The 20,623-nt window shown below is 39.6% G+C and overlaps 1 protein-coding gene across 12 annotated transcripts in view; it reads left to right on the forward strand.

Moving 5' to 3' along the window:
- Positions 1-1,323: 1,323 nt before the first annotated feature.
- The window catches only part of BEND5 (BEN domain containing 5), an 879,444-nt gene continuing 860,144 nt past the window's right edge, over positions 1,324-20,623 (forward strand). For 9 of the 12 annotated variants that reach the window (XR_014956859.1, XM_085585660.1, XM_085585668.1 and 6 more), the window contains exons 1-2: positions 1,391-1,525; positions 18,577-18,699. Coding sequence is in view for 11 of the 12 variants with exons in the window: in XM_085585660.1 (XP_085441786.1) it covers positions 1,426-1,525; positions 18,577-18,699 (223 nt within the window). In the remaining variant the exon portion in view is untranslated. Of the gene's footprint in view, positions 1,526-18,576; positions 18,700-20,623 lie in introns of all 12 variants that reach the window. The other 3 variants (XM_085585667.1, XM_085585666.1, XM_021529103.4) reach the window with 3 other exon arrangements.

Here is a 20,623-nt window from a genome sequence, read left to right on the forward strand (position 1 = left end):
CTTTCCATTACTTAGCATTACTGGTGTACTCCCTGTTTCACAGTTTTAGCAACCACCTGGTTCGGGGTGCATTCAGCCCCACGTCTGCCGGTGTAAGCACATAAACATCAGTCTTGGTGCTTGTGCTTGTAACCCTGCGCTCGTCCTGTGGTCCGAGAGGCTGGAGCTGTCTGCACAGAGGATGCACAATGGAGCTTGCGCCTCAGCACTAGTGAGACACGCATGATCACACCCAGCCTGCCGGGTCCCCCGGGACTCACACACATAATTAGCCCCTGTACACCAGAGCCTTCATCGCCGTGTTTGCCACATGGTGAGTGTCACCCAGCGGGCCCGCGAACACGCGCACACAGAAGCCCTCCCGTCCCCAGCACCGCATTTGCCATATGGTCAGGCTCACCTGCTGGGGCTGGGGCAAGGAGACAGACGGGCAACACTCACACACATAATGAAGCTCCCCACTGGGCTGCCTTAAGAAATTAAAAAAAGAAATGAAATAAAAGTTGACATAACTGCCACATGACCAGACTCACCTGCTGAGCCTTGGGGCAGGGTGGGGCTGTCACGCACACATGCACTGGCCACCTCTGCCGTGCTGCAGCTCAGTGCATGAGGCCGGAATCGGGAGGGATGCGCTCACTTCCCCTGGGGCCACAGAGACCCTCAACCCACACCGGCCCCTCTGCCCCACGCTGCCCTGAGCTGTGTGGAAGGGGACACGTAACATCATGACATCGGGCAGTAGGAAGATTTCTTCACAAAAAGGGTGATTAGACGTGGGAATGCACAGCATAGGCAGGCGATGGAGTCGCCGTCTCTGAAGATGTTACAGGACTGGACGTGGCACTTGGTGCCATGGTCTAGTTGGCATAGTGGTGCTTGGTCTTAGATTGGACTCGATGATCTCAGAGGTCTTTTCCAACCTAACCGATAATCTGTGATAACAAGCCTCGCCTCCTCAGCGCCCTGTGCGCACCTCAAGCCCCCACCGACTCCCACGGGCAGGCAGGAGTCCCGGGAGGAGCTCCGGTACCGGCACAGCTCCGTCCTCCGGGGCGCAGTGACGGCAGCTGCCGAGGTGGCGGACAGCCACCAGGGAGCGGAAAACGAACCCCCTTTCCCCGACCGAGCACCGCCGGTAAACAGCGCCCGCGGGGGGCGGGCCGGGGCGGGCCGGGGCGGGGCGGAGGGAGCCGTGCTGCGTGAGGGGCGGGCGGCCGGCGCTGCTCCCTCACGCCCCGCCCGCCATCACCGCGGCGGCCGCCGGGCTGGGCGAGGATGGAAGCGGACGCTGCTTCCTGCTCAGGCTGTTCCCGGGCAGGCGGTCCCGGGAAGGGCTCTCCCCGGGCAGGCTGTCCCCGGGCAGGCTGTCCCCGGGGAGGGCCGTCAGCCCCGCCGCCATGTCGGGGAGCGCGGGGCTCCCCCATGGCGGTGACGCGCGTTGCCATGGCGACGGCCGGGCGGCGTTGGGGGGGTGGCGGGATGACAACAAATATGGCGGAGAGGAGCAGGACGGCAGAGACGGGTCAGTGCCAGCCGCAGTCGCCTGGGCGGGGGGAGAGGGGGAGCCCCCCTTCTCCAGGGGCTTCTGGCGGTAGAGGGGGCCTGGCTCGCAGCGGAGTGCGGAGACGGAGCCCTTCTCCTGGGGGAGACGGGGGGGAGCATCTCTGGCCGGGGGCAGTGAGGTGATGAAGGAGCCGCGGAAGGGGCTCCTGTCCGAGGAGCTGTGACGAAGGGCAAAGCCCCTTCCCTTGGGGAATGAGGAGAGTCTTCCCAGGGACAAGGTGGTCGTGGGGAAAGCTCTTTCAGGCAGGTAGAGAGGGAAGAATCCCCCTCATTCCAGGCCTGCCTGAGCGGGACTGACCCGCTGTGGCGTGGAAGGTGTGAGGGCCAGAGGCCGGCTCACCCGGCCGGCGCTGCGGGGCCGAGCCCCGGTGGGGCAGAGGAGAAGGCTGATGGTGGGGCAGCCCGCAGCCTGCTCCATCCTCCCGCAGCCTGCTCCATCCTCCCGCAGCCTGCTCCATCCTCCCGCAGCCTGCTCCGTCCTCCCGCAGCCTGCTCCGTCCTCCCGCAGCCTGCTCCGTCCTCCCGCGCAGGGGCAAAGGTGGCGGTAGCGAAGAGCAGAGCAAACCGGCGGTGCAGAGGAGCTCCCCTTAACACAAGAAACGACCTCCTGCGTGAATTAGCGTGAAAAAATAATACATGAAGACACAGGTCTGGGATTGAAACTGCAGCAAAAGGCTGGTAGCTTGCGGGTTGACCTGCAGGTGCTGCTTGACCTGTCTGGGAGGTGTAAAGTACCCGGAGGCTGCAGAGAGAGCGAGCGAGCAGCACCCCTGACAGCTCCCATCCCTTACACTGAGGATTACTTTAAGGAAGGTCCCAGATGTTATTCTTCCTATTCAGGACGTATTAACAATGGCTTTAACTGTGTATGTGAGATAAGTTTGTCTGTGGAAGTGAAGTTTTGTGTCTCATAAATGGTAAGGACCCTCTAGGTACAGGGGTCTTTCCTGTTGTGACAAAATCCAATTAAGGTCTTTTCCAATCCACGTGAAAGCTCTCAAAATATTACAAATATTACAAAAATTAGAGATACTAACATTTGGAAGATGGAACAAAGGTGACAGTATCCCGGAATATTTAATCTCCCGCAGTACCATACATAAATTATCTGGGTTCCTAAACCAGGAGTTCATTTTCCCAGCCTGCTGTGTTAGCTGCTGCACCTCTGCTTTTCAGCCTCAGAAGTAGCTCCAAATAAATATGCAATACCCATAGAACCTATCTTGGATTTTTAGTCCATTTAAGGTGAAAAAAAGGGATAAGTATGTAAAATTCTGTTGTGTTCTAGGAGATGATACCACATACATCTAAATGGATTGTCCATATGGTTCTTGAGCTCCCTGTGTTCAGCCATACTGTTGATGAACCCATGGAAAAACACTGTGAAGTTTATTGTGTGTTGAACTTGTCCATGAGGCAGGTGATTATTTTAATCCTTTGCACTCTGCACCACTGCTCACACAGGTGGTCAGCTCTGCCTGAGCTCTGAATTGGGGAACAGATCCCTGGTGGCCATTGGACTTTGTCAGCTTTCCTGCCTATCCCCTGTACCTGTGCCCTTGTCAGTAACTTCAACATGGAATGTAACTTTCATACCATTTCCATATTAACTTACATTGTGTTCTCTGCTGGATTGCTTAAACCTGCAGTGTCACAGTACTTTTTTTTTGATTTTAGTCTTGCCCAGTACTTTTCCCACTTCTGACCTTTGCAGCTGATTAATCAATGATTTTCTCATTAGTGTTATGTTCCAGCTTGTGCCGAATTCATGTTTAAGTTGCATGTCCTGGTCCATGTCTGCTTGAGTTACACAATGCTTGTCTGGCCACTTTGCAAGTTTAATTTGCAGGTCCTTCTGTTTTGGAGGAACCAGATAAGGAATTAAAAATGCAAAGAATCACAAAGATAGGGAAAAGACCCAAAACCCTCAGAGAAAAAGAAGCAAGTTTGCGATCTTGGCTCACTTTTAAGAAAGGTCATGGAAACTAGGCTGTGAGAAAAAAAGGTGGGGTGTTTTGGATTTTTTCTGACTGTCAGCTGACACTAAGTTGACAGGCAGGTTCTTTCCATGGCAAACCCCTCAAAGAATCTCTTTTTTCCTTCCATTTACTGCTGGGTGACACTGACACTGTTGTTTAACACATAACTGGGGAATGTTCCTGCTGCATCCTCGCTGCTTAGTGTGTCTTCATCATGTGTGAGATCTTGAGTAGTCTTTAGGAGATACAGGAAGGTAGCTCTGGAACCTGCATTTTACACAAATGCAAGGAGAATAAAGCCATTACAGAAGGACTGAACATTGTTCAAACAATATAAATCAATTTAGCCAGTATAAGAGTATGAGGATGTTATACTTGCTGGATTTTTTTTTTAACAGCAACATCTTGTTTTTAGTCAAGGATCAGAAAACACAAGTAATAATTCATCTCTCATCTTCTTATCTTGAAATACTGGTAGTTATTTGCAATTTTTGCATAAGGAAACTGTATTACAGAGAAATTGAAGGTAACTTATTCATGGTTGATAGCAGACAGATTTCTGTGATGGACCATTTTTTTACTGATTTAATTCAGAATCCAGGTTTGACAAGAGTCAATGTCAGAAAAAATACAGTGTGCACTTAGAGATAAGGGATTATAAAAGTTAGGTTTCTTCCAAAAGGTTATCTGACAGTGAATTATGCACATCTAGGATGCTTATGACCCCTCAAAACTCTTAGATTTGAAAATACACTGTGTCAAGACATTTTGTAAATTAACTATACTTTATGGAAAATACATCTTTTTCTAAATCAAGAATTTTTTTTCAGTTTTATTAGTATCTCTTTCTATTATAGGGAGGTAAATATCTTAATCTGTTTTATTCTTACTCTTCCCCGATATGCAAACATTTTCATATTCTATTCCTTTTCCCAATAGAAGATTTTTGTTTCTGGTTTTTTGCAAATTTTTAACCTTTTAAATTTTTTTAATTGAGGAGGGGGATTAGGACACACAGAATTGCACAAAGCATTTCAGAAGAGGGCTTTCCATCAGCTTTTTGTCTACAGTTAGGCTCAGCATTGTTCTCTACATCATAGTTTCAGTGCTATTTCAAGTAAAATTGAGACTTAATATGGAAGGTAGATTATCTCACACCTCTCTAGTACAGAGTTCATATTCTGCTGCTATCCTCACTGGACTAGGCAAACATCTGCTCTAATCCATTAAAATAGTTTCTGTGTTCTGATGTTTGGTTAGAGTGCTGCAAATCAGCTCACTTTACTCTGAATTAATCATTTTACCATTGTAGTTGGCTCCTCAGTCCTACCTGCTTTCTTGAAATTGTTTAGATCAGCTTTTTGCAGTAAACTCTGAATTTGTATGCCTCCTGTTTAGTTTTCCAGACTGAAACCTTCATGTCTCAAACTAGGAATCCAACTTAAAAGCAACGTAAATCTTCACAAATTAAGCATGCAGGAGGATGAAAATGATTGAGTCTAATTAGTTACTCTCAGGAGCTTCTTGCTTTGACTTCCAGTTGTTCTGCTCAGCTGACCTTGCTGTCATAAACCTATGGAAGATACAGGATACAGGAAAACCACCAGTTAAGTTTCATCAAAACCAGATGAATGTTATTGTCCCAGTTCTGCAGCAAAGAGGACATTCTAGCTTCTCTAAGGGAGGTTTAGGAGTAGGTCATTGTGAGTACAGAATGCCTGTATTTGTTGAAGTGTTTGACCCATGAACCAGATGAAAGTGTTTTCCAGTTTAGAATTTCACTAGTTATCTCATTCTCCCCAGGTTTCTGTTCAAGGCATCTGTATTACCTTCAGAGGACTTGTATCTGGAACCTGAATGATCAAAGGGTGCAGGTTATCTCTGAGTTCTGTAATAGTTTTCTATCTGAGGCAACTGCATATTAGCCTGGATTGACAGTTCTAATATGTGTTATTCCACAATTGCTAGTCATTTGGTGGATATTAGTATTTCTGGTATTTCATTGTGTCATCATCACTGAAATCATACTGAAAGCAAGAAAAGGCATTTACTCACAGTACTGGACAGGATATAAATAAATGTCTTTAGACCAGAAATCCTGGATGTGGAGTTTTAAATGTTTATTTACATGTCACAGTCGGTACCTTTCAGAGTGGTGTTGAGTCACATTTCATGTTAAGAATGGTTGGAATTTACAAAGTGTTCACAGCGGTGCTGTGACCTGGCTTCAGGGAAGAAATCTGCAAACCTCTGTTGAATGTTCAAGCCCCACCCAAAGTTTGTGTAGTAATTAGTGTTCCTAAAACACTTGGTGTTCAGCTTATTATTTCAGAGATCTGCACATGAAGGGGCCAGTAGAACAGCTGTGTAAATTCTGCAGTGTTTTCTAATTGATTTCAATAGGATTATGCTGAGCTGGAGTATTTTGAAGATATCTTTTCATTATTCTTTCCAAAAAAATATTCTTAAAAAAATATTTAATCACATATGGTATGACAACATTCTAGTATCAGAACATATCTACTTTCTTTTCAGTGGCCTTAATTATTAAATAAAAAGCCAAACTAAATAAGAAAATAATTTATTTGTCTTTAAAGACAGGCTTTTTTGATAACTAATTCACCAGCTTTATCATGAGAGATCAGGAGAGATCAGCTAATTACTTTAATAATATTTCTTAATCTTAGTCATTAAAATAACACTGTACATCAGTGGTACTTCTGATTCTCCAGGTAAACTGAATTTCTTCAATTGAGCTAACTTTTCTTAAATGATTTCTGAATTTTAAAGTATACAAACAACAGAGTTTATTTTGTAATATACATGACTAACCTGTGAGCATAGCAGAATTCCAGTGTTTGGGTAAAGACATTGCAGCCTTGGTGCTGAAAGGGATCTGCCCACCGTATCCTCCTATCAGCACAAGGAGGCTTCAAACGTCATTGGAAAACTGTGTGGGGACTGGGCCCAGCCTTGCAGATGTTCACACAGCAGAAAGAGCTGTTTGCAGTTGTTTATAAAATGATGCAGCATAGATTTGTAAACAAATCTGAAATGGGAATCTTTATTTTGTTCAATAAAGACATTTGCCAGAACTTACTGAATGCGTTGGTACATTTCAGCCAGAGCAGTTGGAAGTCCAGGGGAAATTAGAGTAAGGTTTCTTAGTAAATCTGAGACTCTTTGTAAGACTATTAACTATTTCAGTTTTGACTGCATAAGTTGAATTGTGTGTTGAAGTTCTGTACAGCAACTAGTTGCTGCAGAAAGGTACTATAGTGATCATTAGACTCTGTTGTCAGTAGGCTGCTATTCAAGTAATTTCCAACATTTTTCAGTTATCCAGTGGAAAAAAAGATCCCCATTAGAAAATTCATTGAAGAAGACCTGCTAATATGTATTTGGTACTTAAAGCTTTGATAATATTTTTGTTACGTAATTTGCCATATAAGGAGACTTGAGAAATACTAATGAAGGCTTTATACAACCAGAATATATAATTTCAGAAAAAGAAAGAAACAGGAATGTGTTGGGTGTTCCAGTTGCCATTTTTGAATGGTTTACCATTTCCTAGCCATATTTCATACATTTTTTTTCTTTGACGAATAATCAAAGCTTTGAAAAGTTACTTACCTCAAGCCTCTCAACGTTTTTTCTTTCAGTGAAGTTCAAAGCACCCTATTAATTACTAGCACTTGTGAGAGGAGGCTTTTGAATTTGTAAAAAGTAAAATGAGACATATTGAGAATTTTAATAGGTTTTATACTGAAATTTGTAAAACAGAAGTTTCTGCAAGTTTCTTTAGCGTGGCTGTTACTGCTTTTAGTAGGCAAAAGTCTCATGCAAAAGATCAGATCAACCTCAGAATGCATTTATGTGGCCTACATAACTTTTCTGGTTTTGGAAGTGGAGCTATATAGATTTAATGCTGAATAAAATAGGTTTTTATGGTCATGTCCCTGTGTTACAATGGAACCAGCTTGATCTCCACATGGGGCCACTACCAGGACTGGGACGCTGAGATCTGCAGCACCAGCCCACCCTCCAGGTGGGACACCTGACACGACAGCTGTCAGCTGCCACAGGAGAGATGAACAACTTCTCTACGCTGGGAAATTTTCCTTCCTTCTCTTCCTCTTCCTCCACAACACCTGCTTAGGGACAGAAGGAAGTGACTGAATGGTCGTCGTTACCTTCTTTTAAGCTTTTTAATGAGGATGTCTGACAACCTGGTAACAGAAAGCAGCAGCCCTGGATACAGGAGGTGCTGGAGGACACGGAGGGGAGTTTGTGCAGCTGTTTCCTGCTGATGGCACCGAGATGCAGCCATGCTGCTTTGCTTGCAGCATTGCTGCTGATGCAGAGCAGCTCCAGCACAGCCACCTGGGTGTGTGCATTGGGCTACATAACTTTTGTTTCTGGAGGATTGTCGTGCTGCCCTTTTCCAGAATGATGGGAATCTATAGAAGCCAGCTTAGATTTCTCAAGTGATCCCCCATGGTAGTTGGCATGCAGACCCTTGATGCAGAATTGCCATGTTTAGATTGCGCTGTACCTGAGATAATGAGTTTTTCTGGGCTCAAGCTGTGTCTGCCATTAATCTATAATAGAGGTAAACCAATTTACAATTAATTGAACTTGGTTATGGGTACACATCGATGTATCCCATATCCCAGCTTCCTTGTCACATTGTCCCCACATTTAATTTTCTTGACTTTGCCAGAGAAGCCAAGCCTGCCATTTAAGAAGTGCTGTATTTGTTAACTTTGGATTTTTACATAAGTTTCTTGAAGTAACTTTAAAATTTGTATGTTGAAATGATTTGGAAAACTGCTCTACCAAAATAATAATGATTTCCATTTCATTTTGTCACCGACTCTCAAATTCGGGATGTGGACTTCAGTATTAAATCTGGGACTCTCGTCTTGCAAATGTTTGGCAATGAATTTGATGTATTTCTGTATAGTAAATGCTTTTTGTGATTGGTTCTATTTTAGGATAAGTAATGTATAAAGGTTAGAGACTAAAATTTACATATTCTGATACATATATTTTCTAATATACATATGTATCCCTATTCTCTCAGTATGGTAAACTAGCTGATTTCATAGTTTCATTATGTCAAAAATTGAGCATAGAAAAGGGGATGGAGGAAAAAGTAGTTGTCTTAAATTATTATTATTAGATGAATAAGCTCTCTAATGATTCAATTTACCTAATTCACAGAGCTATTTATTTAGCAGTGAATCTCACAATCATGAGTGAAAACTGGCAAGATTTTCCTTTTACATTTTATTTCATAAGCACCTTGAAAAATGTGTTGAATTTCAATCTCCACTAAAGCAAGTGGAACATCAGTTCCCGTGAATCACCAGAGCAGAGCAGCAGGAATCCATTGCAAGGGGAGCCCGTTTGGATTCATTGCAGCTCTGCTGATGTGTTTTCATTTGCAATAAGCAACAGAGGCACTTTGCCATTACAGACAACTTCAGTGCTGGGAAGCCTGGCAAGTGACTATCAGGTTTTCATGCATATAAAATACAGATGAGGTAGTATGGTGTGTTTGATTAATGAAAAATTCCTCAAATAACCTATACAAATCCAAAAGCAGCAGCATTATTTCATGGGACCTGTCCATGTGAAATAGGATTGTGAGATAAACTTGGCTCTGTACTACTTACCTACACCCAAAGCCTGTGGTGCTCCAGAACAGCAGATGTTTTGTAACTAGGCACAATACCACTATATCTGTTGGTTATTTTATTTCTGAGTGGTACAAATAAACAGTAATTTGATCTCAGAGCTTTCTCTGTGTAAGCCTTCTTGCAGGTGGAATTTTCGGCTTGTGTTCTGAATATCTGAAATATTTTGTATGCATTTCATATTCCTATAAATATTGTATCAACTTAGTATTTGCTTAGTTAAAAAAACTGCTGAATATGCTGTATTAGTTAGTATTTTTCCCTGTAGTTTTATTCCTGTTATGTTGCTGATGCAAGACAGTTAATAGATGGTTTGTTTTTGCTGACATTTTTCTATGTTAGAAAATGGGAATTCTGAAAGAGTATTTAATATTTTTTTGCTATACAGTGCTTTGTGGATAAAATAAAACTGCAATGATCTAATTGTTTGAAATGAAATACTAGATTATGTTATTAAATAAAGGGAATGTGAGTGGGCAATGTTTCAATCAAAAAAATTCTCAATAGTTTAAAGTACTACTTTTTGGAATGGACTTTTGGAAAGTAGGGAGAAATGCTGTTCTAAACGAAGAAGTTAAAGGAGTTTGTTTAAATGAGTAATTATAACTATGGAAGTAATTAATAGTGTAATTGATTTCAGCAACCTGGGGGAACAATTATTTCAGAAGTAGTACTAAAATCCCCAAATTATTTTAAATATGCAATAGTGAAGAAGAGTGTAACTCAAAAGTGAAGAAACTGTGGCTGAAACTACTGCTGGCTTAAGTTAACTGCTAGAAGCATCCTTACATCCCTAAACAACAGGTGAATAGGAAGCAAGAGCCAAGGAAAATAGCAGTTTAACCCAAAGAAGAGTACAAGGATTGTGTCTAATAACCAGGATGGAAATTGTCTGTGAGCTGAGGTTGCCCAGGTTTCAGTTACTGCACTCAGGATGGAAGCCCAAGCAGCTTCAGTGTCCACCTTTCTTCCAGTCACTTGGGAAAGAGAGATGGTGCTGTGCAAAGCTGCTGATGTGTTTCCCCACAGGATTTTGTGCCTGCCCTGGAGCCCTCATGGAAGGCCCAGTTTCCCATGGATAAAGATTCATTACCACCGTAATGATGTTAGTGGTTGAGTCAGAAATTGAATTGAAGTCTCCTGGACACTTGAATTAATGATAATCAAATAATTTTTTTGAAAATTTGGGCAGGTGCATCTGCAAGAAATGTACAGTAGTATTTTTTAGGTATGAAAAAAAATTTAAATAGCTGTTAATAGTGGTTTTGGTGTAGTGCCACATCTGACCTATGCTGAGGATCACCAGGCTGATTGCTTGTGAAGAATAGCTGAGAATGAGATAAAAGCCCTATCCAAATTACAAAGCACAGCTGTATTCCCTCAGTGCTAACCCTGGAATAATGTCCATGATCCAGCTTGCTAGCTCAGCACCACAGCCATGCTATCTCCCTTTGGCCTTCCTGGGATTCAGCAGGTAACCTCATGCTTCCACACTAGGGCATAGACATCTCTTTAAATATAAATTTGGAAAGTTCCTGTTCAATCAGCAGACATAGTAAGGCATGAAAGGTGTTTGGAATATGGCATGAGCAGACTAATTTTAATAAACAGAAAAAGTGCTGTTTATATGTTTCATACTTGACTTTGCTGATATTCTTGAAAGACTTCCATAGTACTTTATACTTGGTATTTTTATGAGATGTCATTTGTGGACAAACATTTTAAATGTGATAGTCAGGGCTGAGGAGTCTGAAAACTAGGACAAGAAATAAAGCCTTGGCCTTTTGCAAAAGCTGAAATCAACTTACTTCTCTGTTATATCAAGAATATTTATTACCTATTGAGTCTTTTTCAGTTTCCCAGCTGCGAATCAGTTAATCCCCAAGAAAGGAGACACACAAAGTTGTTAACTTGGAGAGATTAAATTTTGTTAAGCATTAAAGGCTATATAATATTGGGTCAGGGTCACTGCATTGGTTGCTACATCTAAGATGGTTTATTTACATTTAATTTGGCTCAATGTGAGTTATCTCTAGTTTAGAAATTTATTTTGTCATAACTTCTTCCAGTTATGGTGTCAAGTTTAAGCAAGATAACATGCTTTTGTTAAATCAGTGCCTAACACCCAGGGCAGCTGAAACATGGGTATATACATATTATCCAGGAGTATATATGGATTTTATCCAGGAGTATATATGGATTTATACACAATGTATATCCATGAATCTCTCCTTCCACTTCTTCTATGCTCCCTCACATATAACACAAACCCAGATATATAAAAGCTGATTTGTTTCAGTATTAAATAGCATGGGAAATATTTACAGCATTTTAGGATGGCACCAGCAAATACTAGTGAGTTACTTCAACCACTACCATATTTTTCCAGTTTTGTGAGTAATATCAGGTTTTGCCCTTACCTGAAATTTCCTCCACTACAATTCCAAACCCTGCAATTGCCTGCCTGCTTGACTCAGTATTTTTTTTGCAGGTCACACACCCTCCTTGTCTTTGGGAAATGAGTTGCATACAAATTTCAGAAAGATATTGGATGCTATGGAAGTTTCACTTTTAGAAGTTCTGTGGTACCACACAAGGGATTGGTTTTAGCTCTTCAGTTCTTTTCCTGCCTCAGAACTCCTAGACACAGATTTTCCCCTGGAATGGTAGGAACATCCCCCAGTTTTTTTTTTCTTGACCCAGAACTTGAATTCCTGTGTACTTTTTGACTGGTTTCAGCATCTCCTCTCATGCAGACCTATTTCACATGCAGACCTATTTCTCTGAGACCTAATCCCTTATTTCCCAGAAAAGGTGGCCTTGCTGGTACTTTTTTGCGGATGCAACTCTGAGGACTAGTTTAAGTCAATAGCTGTTATCTTTTTTCTCTGCTAGCTGGGGTTGCATATTATTTACTATAATTTTGTTTACTGTTTATATGTTTTATGCTTTTATTTGATGTGGTTTTTTTTACTTAAGTATTGCTACTATAGCAACTGTTGGATCATGTGATACCTTTGATGTTATCAAGATACCAAATATTTGTTAAAAATACATCTATGTATCATGAAATTCACTGATCCTTACAATGTTTTAAAATAAACATCTTTTTAGTTAACGTATTTAATAAAACTGTATTTTCCATTCTTTTTTATTATTCATTTGTGGTAGAATTTTAGTTTAGAGCTTCTAAGTGCAGTAGAAAGAGTAATGGATTTTTTTTCCTGCTTGCTGAGTTCAAAGCATTAATTACGTTTTAAAATTTTCATTAGAAAAATCTGCTCATACCTTCTTGCACACTTTGGATTTCACTAAAGTGATACAAAAAATTTCATTGCCATTTGTCTTTAACTGCAAGGTATATCCTTGGGGATAGCCCACACTGAGATAATAAATGAGTAGTCTTGAAGTAAAGTTTTTAGGCTGAAGATTGGAAACAAATATCACATATGAAATAAGTGCACTCCACACAAGCTGACTTTTCTTCTTTTTCTGTAAACTCATAAGACAATGCCAGCCCCTGGGAGTGAGGAGTCATTGTGCAGAGCAGTATTTGTCTGCCAAATATCTCCAGCTGAATATTTCTCACTAGATTTTGGACAGGAGCTATAATTGACCTTGGATGGATAGTTGAATCTCTGCATGGATCTGGTCCTTTTGAAAGGACCATGTAGTGGAGATTTCTCATCACCTTTTCACACTTGACCAGCCTGGTGGTCAATGCTTTGTTTTGGGCTAAGCACCTCATCTGCCTTTTTGTCCCTACTTGCCCTGGGCTTTTTGCACAGTATGTTGCAGGCAAAGTCCTCTTTGTGGTACCACTGAGCCTTTCATAGGCACCCCACATGTCACCAGCTTTACTGATCATTTTGCTTTGTATCTTTGCATATAAGAACAAGATTTTCCACCCTGAGCTTTGACTCAGACACCTATTCCACACCTTTTGCTAGAGTAAAGGAGTCTGGCTATGTGCATCTAGAGAGGCATGAGGTATTTAGATCTACTTATGCTTCTAACCCAAAATAAAAATTAATGGTGGATTAGCTAAGGAGTCATGTTAGGAAATATGAAAGGTAATATTGTCTGGTAGTCTTTGAAGAAAGAGTAACTTGTGCAATAAATGAAAGACCCAAATCATAAATTTTGTTTTCTTCCTATTATGCAACCAACCACAAGCTTTTTCAAGTCCCTGGCAGTAAGATGGCAGTTTATTTCTCCTGACTACTTACAGAACCTGTGAATCTGTACAAATCTCAGAATTTGCATGATAATCTCCACTAAACTACAGTTCATCTTTCCTTGTTTTCTTGAATATGAATATCATCTCACAGTTTGGAGACAGGCTTGACAAGCAGTCTGTTGGTCAAACCATAGGAGAAAAGTAATTGAAGAGACAATTGCTGCGAAGCTGCTCTATCTCAAATTTGGTTTTTGAATGACAACACAATGTTACTATTTTTTAGAACTAGTCCAAGCCATATGACAATGCCTTCTTGTGGTAACCAATGTTTTCCCTGCTGGACTTTTGAAATAGGTAATGGTGACAGAATGGGCACAGTACTCCAATGTGAGGCAGCAGGTGTGGTTGCTACCATGCCGAGTATTGTCTCAAACCCTGGGATTTGTAGTCTGAATACATTTTTTCCTCTTTCTTTTCAGATCACAGTGCCTGTGATTTAAGTACATTTCATATTGACAGCACTCTGCAGTATGTTTAGATTCTCCAGGTCATGCCCAAGCCTTGCTTCGGGATACATGGCTGTGAAGATCAAAATGACAGTTGTGTTTTCTTCTTTTTCTTAGCATTTTTAAGTCCATGGAGCTGGAATTCCAAGTTCCTGACTGCTGCTGCCTGTAGGATTTTTAGAATGGCTACAGAGCATTCAGAAGTCATAGCAGAAATAGCTTGTCTTCCTGAATGTCAGTGTTTCTGAAGCCCAGGGACAATGGTATAAAAGCTTTTCTTAAAAAAAAAAAAGTCAAAGAATAAGAGAACATAATCAGCTATTGAGACTATAGACCTGTACTAAATGCTATCATTTAAAAGAATTTTGCTAAAATGACATTGTTTTTAGGTTTGTGGAGCAGACTGTTATTGGCATAACTTCCATAAGTGCTTCTTAGCCAAAGTGTGAGTTGAGCAGTGTTCATCTGGAGACTTGGAATGTTTTGGAATTAATAGGAATTGGTGTTGGTCATCTGAATTAATATTTTTTTGTTGCAAACTGTACTGAGAGTTCAGATTCATTTCTTTGTGTGGGTTTCTATTAACAGTATGGCTCAAGACTGGTGGAGCTTTTCTGGGATACCTGGAAATTTTTCCTGGCCCCTGGATGATAGGGATCTGGCTATTAGATCTTTATACCATAGGTTTACAGCAGCAAAATGTATTCTAATTTTATTATAAAATAAGGATCTCATAAGAGAATGCAGGGTATCTTGATTATATTTGTAATTACAGAAAGACTTCTACAAAGTTTCCTTGCAGTTGTAAGTTTTTGTGTTACCTCACCTTTCTAATTGGTTGTCATTGTTAGGCAGTGTGATAAGAAGAAAGATGCTGGTTTTCCAGGCAAATTCCTGCTATATTTTTCCATGTCTGTTTTAATGTAGCTGTGCTCTCCTGACTAATGTAGCATGAGGGTAGCTGCTGGCTGGTTACTCCATGGGTTTTCTTGTTTGGCACTTCTGGAAGCTGGGCTCATTGTTTACCCAATTCAAGAAGTTACTTTCTAAAGAGGTACCTTCCTCTTGAAACCACAGTGTTTAAAGAAAACATAGTTAAATTTGCATGATGTTTATTGTAGCAAATGCTGATTGAATATTTTCCTAAAAACAAAACAAAACAAAAAAAACCCAAAACAACCAACCAAACAAAAAAAACCAAAAAAAAAAAAAAAAAAAAAGGAAAAGTTGTCTTTACCCTTTGAATTTAAGAAGGGCAAAGAAACTCTGGAAATTTCCAAACTCTCCCTCCCACAAATCCCCATCTCCTGGAACTGATTCTATTCATTTTCACTAGTTTGATGTGAAATATATCCACAATGACAATAGTGATGAATGCAGATACCAGAAGACTCTGCCCAGGTTTTATTTTAAAGCCTTATATACTTACAGAGATTTCAGGCACCCACAGATTTTATACCTGATAGAAAATTACTATTAAAGTTTAATACTGCAGTAAAAGTAAATCCTAGGGATTTGCTGAAGCCTCCTGGAGTTTAAGCTGTGAAGAATTAGAATAAAATAGCTATGTGTCTTACAACCCATAAGAAAAATAATTGACAAAATAAGAACTACATTCTGAGACAATTTCTTTTCTAGGTTTTGCCTTTGCTTGTCTTATCTAACCTTTTTTTCAAAGGAGAATCTGGTCTTCTTAAGTGGACTGTACAGGATATACTTCAGTTAATTCTCTTCTTTCCCTTTCAGTTTGTTTCTGACTGAAGAGCTATTTCCCTTCCCCACAAGTTTCTGTCATACATCTTTGCCTCCAGCCAGGAAAAGCTGCTTAGGGCTCCCCAGTTGTGGGGCCAGGATCTCTGTATTGGCCAGAGAACTGGAGCCCAGGGTAGCTGTTCTCTCCATCTGAGGGTGGTGATGTGTGAACACACAGGCGTGAGGCCATGGTTTATAATGGACTCATACAGGCTCTTTTTTGGGCAGTGCTCTGGCCTTTTCTTTATCACCCAAGGAGAACATGCCAGAAGGGACATGGTGCTGTTGTGCTGTTTAATAATGTAAAGTTCAAAGACAGCAGTTTTGCATGTTTAGAGATTAAAGATAATATAACTCAAAATATAGCAACAGTGTATTCTGAATATTCTAATTACTGTGGAATAAAGAACATCCTAGGAGAGTAATATTGTTAAATGACTATGAATTGCAGGCTATTTGATGATTTTATTCTCATTCCTGGAGGGCTACATTAGGTCAGGAGGAGCAGATGGAAACTTTTTGCTGGGACACAGTTACTTGACAGCTTCCTTCTGCATTGTGTAAAGACTCCATTGGCAGATTTTCTAAATTGCCAGGGAGATGTAAATCTCTTTTCTGCCTGCTTTTCTTCCACTGTCTTATGGTGCCAGTGCTATGAATGTAATCCTTTCTAGTTTCTTCATCTTTAAGTGGTGTTTCCCAGTTATCTTTCACAATTTCTAAGAGGTCTATTACTTTAAGCTGAGACTTAAAAGGGAACATTTACCAAGAGGAGTTCAAACAGCTCTACTCAGGTGGCTCCTTCACTTTGGTCCCTGGCAGCTCAAGCACTCATGGTGATTTGCAGGTTTTCCACTAATTTTTCTTTGCTTCCTTAATTCCACAATGTTTGATTGCAAATGACCAACTTGACTAATCTTAACTGCAACAGATTATATTAATATATTAATATTAATATTATATTAATATATTTAACTAATATATTGTATTAGTCCAACTCAGGTGAAACTGAGGAAGTGGTTTTCCTCTGGCTGCTGCTCTGCACTGCAGCTTGCACAATGCAGAGGGGTGAATTTTATCAAGGGACAGGATCACAGCCATGTAGATGCCCTATCCAGGCCTCAGTTTGCCTCTGGTGTTCCCAGGCTTTAAGCAAATTGTACTAGCACGCTGGTAAAAATCATCCAGTTAAAATATCCTAAGTATCAATTATACACATAAAGAAAATAATTTAAATGCCACAGATTGCTGTCTGTGGGTAATTATTCAGTCTAAAACAAATAACCTGGAGGTTATAAATAAAATAATTTTGCTAAAAAATACTATCATGCATTATTAAATATCTACATTTTTAGATATGATAAAGTAAAAAAAGGTCTAAATTCTGTTTGTTCTGTTGTAGTACTTCCCAAAGAGAGTAAGTTTCTTTCAAATTTCTTCCTAGGGAAGACTGGGGATTCGTTTGCCAAATATAGACCTGGATTTGCATATTTTTTTAATGTGGGATTTATGTACTTGTAAAAATACGGGCATATGATAGAAAGCCTGACAGACCCTTTAACTATGGTGTCACTAATACATTGATATAATTTGTTACCTTAGCTAAGGTGTTTTGCCTCAAGAGGTAGAATACTTTTATGTATGGAAAGGTCACTTTTAATTAATAAGCTGTTTTCCTCATTCAGGGACAATATGAATTGCTTGTAACATTTGTGTGAAATAGTTTTCAATATAAAAATAAAACAAATTGAGCTTTATGTCACATTTATCATCCCCCATAACCCATTTAAATGTCAAAAAAATCAGTACAGACCAAAAGTCTATTTCTAGAAGCCTTTGTAGCCCTATTTATCAGAGTGAAATAAGATATTATCATCCCATTATCCCATCACATGCCTTCTGCACTTGAAGCCATACCATTTCTTCATTTTCTATAATACAGAAGATAGTTTTTCTATTGTTAAATATTACTTGTCCAAGCTGTAAGTAGCAAAGAAAGTGCTGAATGTTTCTCACACTATAATATAAATGTATGATACAATATACAATTATTTGATTGCTTTCTTGTACATATCTCAAATGGAGAAAAAAATAGTGCTCTTCTATCCCTATTTGACAAAACAAATATTTTGCAGACTGCAATTTGTTATTGTAATTTTACAGTAAGGATAAAGCTTTCAGTGTATTCACTAGTGATGTATTTTGACAAAAATCATGCCATTGTGTGGAAACTTTATATCCTTATATATTTTACCATTAAATAATGTCCCATTAAAAAAATAATTATTCAAGTTCTTTTTCTGAGTTTTGTTTTTTAACAAGGAGGGCTTGGGTAGCCACATGACTCTATGAGTGTATGTCTCTTCCTTCTAATAATTCTGAAATTTCAAATATGAGTGGCACTGAAGTCTCAAAGGTTCTGAGTTCATTTAAGATGCATGAAAATAGGCAGCAGGATAGAGGAAGAAGGTCCCATTAATGCTGATAGAGAAGAAGATGCTTCTGAGAGTTGTGATAAAGAACCTGATGAGGAGTTCAATTCCAGGGAATCCAGCAGGATCTAGAGCTAGAGAGTTCCTGTTGAAAGAAGTTGATCCAGCTGAATATCAGGCTAATGCATATTGAAGGGCAGAGCCACAGGTCATAAACATGCAAGAAACCAGGTGGGGTGGTTTGTTCCTTAGAGAGGCTTTAACAGATGATGCCATTATTGTATCAAAATTCTTATATACACTTCGAAAAGAGAGAATTAATTTACTGGTGCAGATGTTAAATGCTGCACATTTTATTTTATGTAGAAATGTGTGGGGAAGTAGCCTTCTACTGTTTTTTATATATTAAATTTATTTTGTTTTTGCCTTTTTTTTTTTTTTTCACTTTTGCTGCAACAGGCAGTTCCACTGGAAGCGATGATATCATAGCAGGGAACGTGAGCAAGTACATTGTTCTCCCAGCTGGTTACTGTGGGCAGCCTAAAAGAGGACATCTTATATTTGATGCCTGTTTTGAAAGTGGTGAGTATTTTCAGCATTATTTTACCTTGTTGTCAATATATTAACACTTTTAACTCTATCAGTCATCTTTTTATGAAGTATCTTAATTCTAAAGAAGACTTATGTTAAATACTACTTAACAAATTCAGCTGATTCCCTTCAGTCACAGTATGACTTCAAATCAAACTTCAAATGTCAAAAAGGTTGTGAAGTTTGCTCTTGCCTACAATAAAAATTTCATCAGGTCCATCTTTAACCACATGTGGGTACATAACTGGATTTTATGCTGTTGTTATTTATGTGATAGTATTTATGTATTTATGATGTAGTATTTAAAATATGCCATTTAAACATTTAATTTAGAAGTTTACTGGCAGTTAATCCAGTAAAGAGTCAAGGCCATCCTTGCATAATTAAAGAATTTTAAAAATGTGTGTGTGCTGTCTTTAAATATATTACTTGGGGTTTCCTATGGCCTGATCCTATATTGCTGAGGTTAATGGAAATTTTGCCTCTGATGTCAATAGGACAACTTTAGGAAGCTACTGGAAACTGAAAGAGAAAGCATTTTTACAGGAGTTATAGTTAGCACATTAATTTAAAGAGTCGTTTTAATTGCTTATATGCATGTGGGCCATGTAGGTAAATATATCCATGAAAATGTAGCATTGTTTAATTTTTTGTGTTGCATACTTGTGTGCTACCAGATTTTTAGCTTAATTCTCTTATTACTGGCTTTCAGACCTACAGAACACTGTTAAACACCATATGTAGAAAAGTCATTTGGCAGGATAAACTATAGTTTTCAGCATGGTTTATGTGAGAGGTGCTGGTAATGCCAAAAATGCTCCAGTGTCTTGTAAAATGAGCTTTTTATAAAGACTCATGTCCCTTAGGATAGAATACTGTCTGCCACTTCCTGGATAAATATTAAATTGAGTTATTTAATTCCAGTGATTACATTTTGTAAAAAGTGCAAATAATGCAGTGAATAATAAAGGGTATCTTTTTTTAAAGGTGTATCTCTGAATGCTCAGACAATAGTCCTGTATTTTAAAAATAGTTTGGGTGATATTTCACAATAGTTATGTGGGTTTTTGCATTTTTCTATGAAAAAATGGCTTAAGAAATGAATCATGGCCAAGCTGGGAAATTTATTGTGCTAAACTTCTCTGCAATGAAAAAGATCAGTAACAGTCATCAAATTATTTGTGAAGTATTGTGAGTCATTGCATGATGGTTTAATTCCAGTTTTTGAACAATGGAATTAATTATATTTTTAAATTAAAACATTCAGTTGAAAGGTAATGTTCATATTTTACATACTTTGGTAATAACAGAATGTGATAAAAGCAGGTGCTATTTGAAATACTGTATTTATTTACATTGTAGCACGATGAGGCTGTGATGTTGCTTTGCATATTCAGACACTTCCAAAACACAAATATGAATGAAATTAATACCTTCATTTACTTTCTCATGATGACAATATATTAGCAAGAGTGAGAGTAATATTGTGTACACTTCATATGTAAATTCAGTTCATCTTTTGTTCTATGTCAGCCAAGTAATTGCTTAGAGTACCTTGACTGGTCAAAGAAAATTAACTGATATTGGATAACTTATGAAATTGCTGTTAATAATGAAATCTATCCCACCCTATTGTCCAAACAGTAGGATTCAACATTTATAAGATTGTTTTGATGCTCTTTGAGTACCACCTTAAATATCATATCCTATTGAAATTGACTTTTCATAGAACAGATGGTAAAACTGAGCCCACCTGCAGTGCTGCCCCAGCTCTGGGGCTCCCACAACAAGAAATTCAGAAGCATGCTGGAGCAGCCCAGAGGAGACCACGAAGGTGCTCCAAGGACTGGGGCACCTTTCTTATGGAAACAGGCTGGGGATGCTGGGCTTGTCTGGCCTGGAGAAGAGAATGCTC

The sequence above is a fragment of the Lonchura striata genome, chromosome 8, assembly GCF_050655825.1.
Source record: "Lonchura striata isolate lonStrDom1 chromosome 8, ASM5065582v1, whole genome shotgun sequence".
In the NCBI taxonomy this organism is placed as follows: domain Eukaryota; kingdom Metazoa; phylum Chordata; class Aves; order Passeriformes; family Estrildidae; genus Lonchura; species Lonchura striata.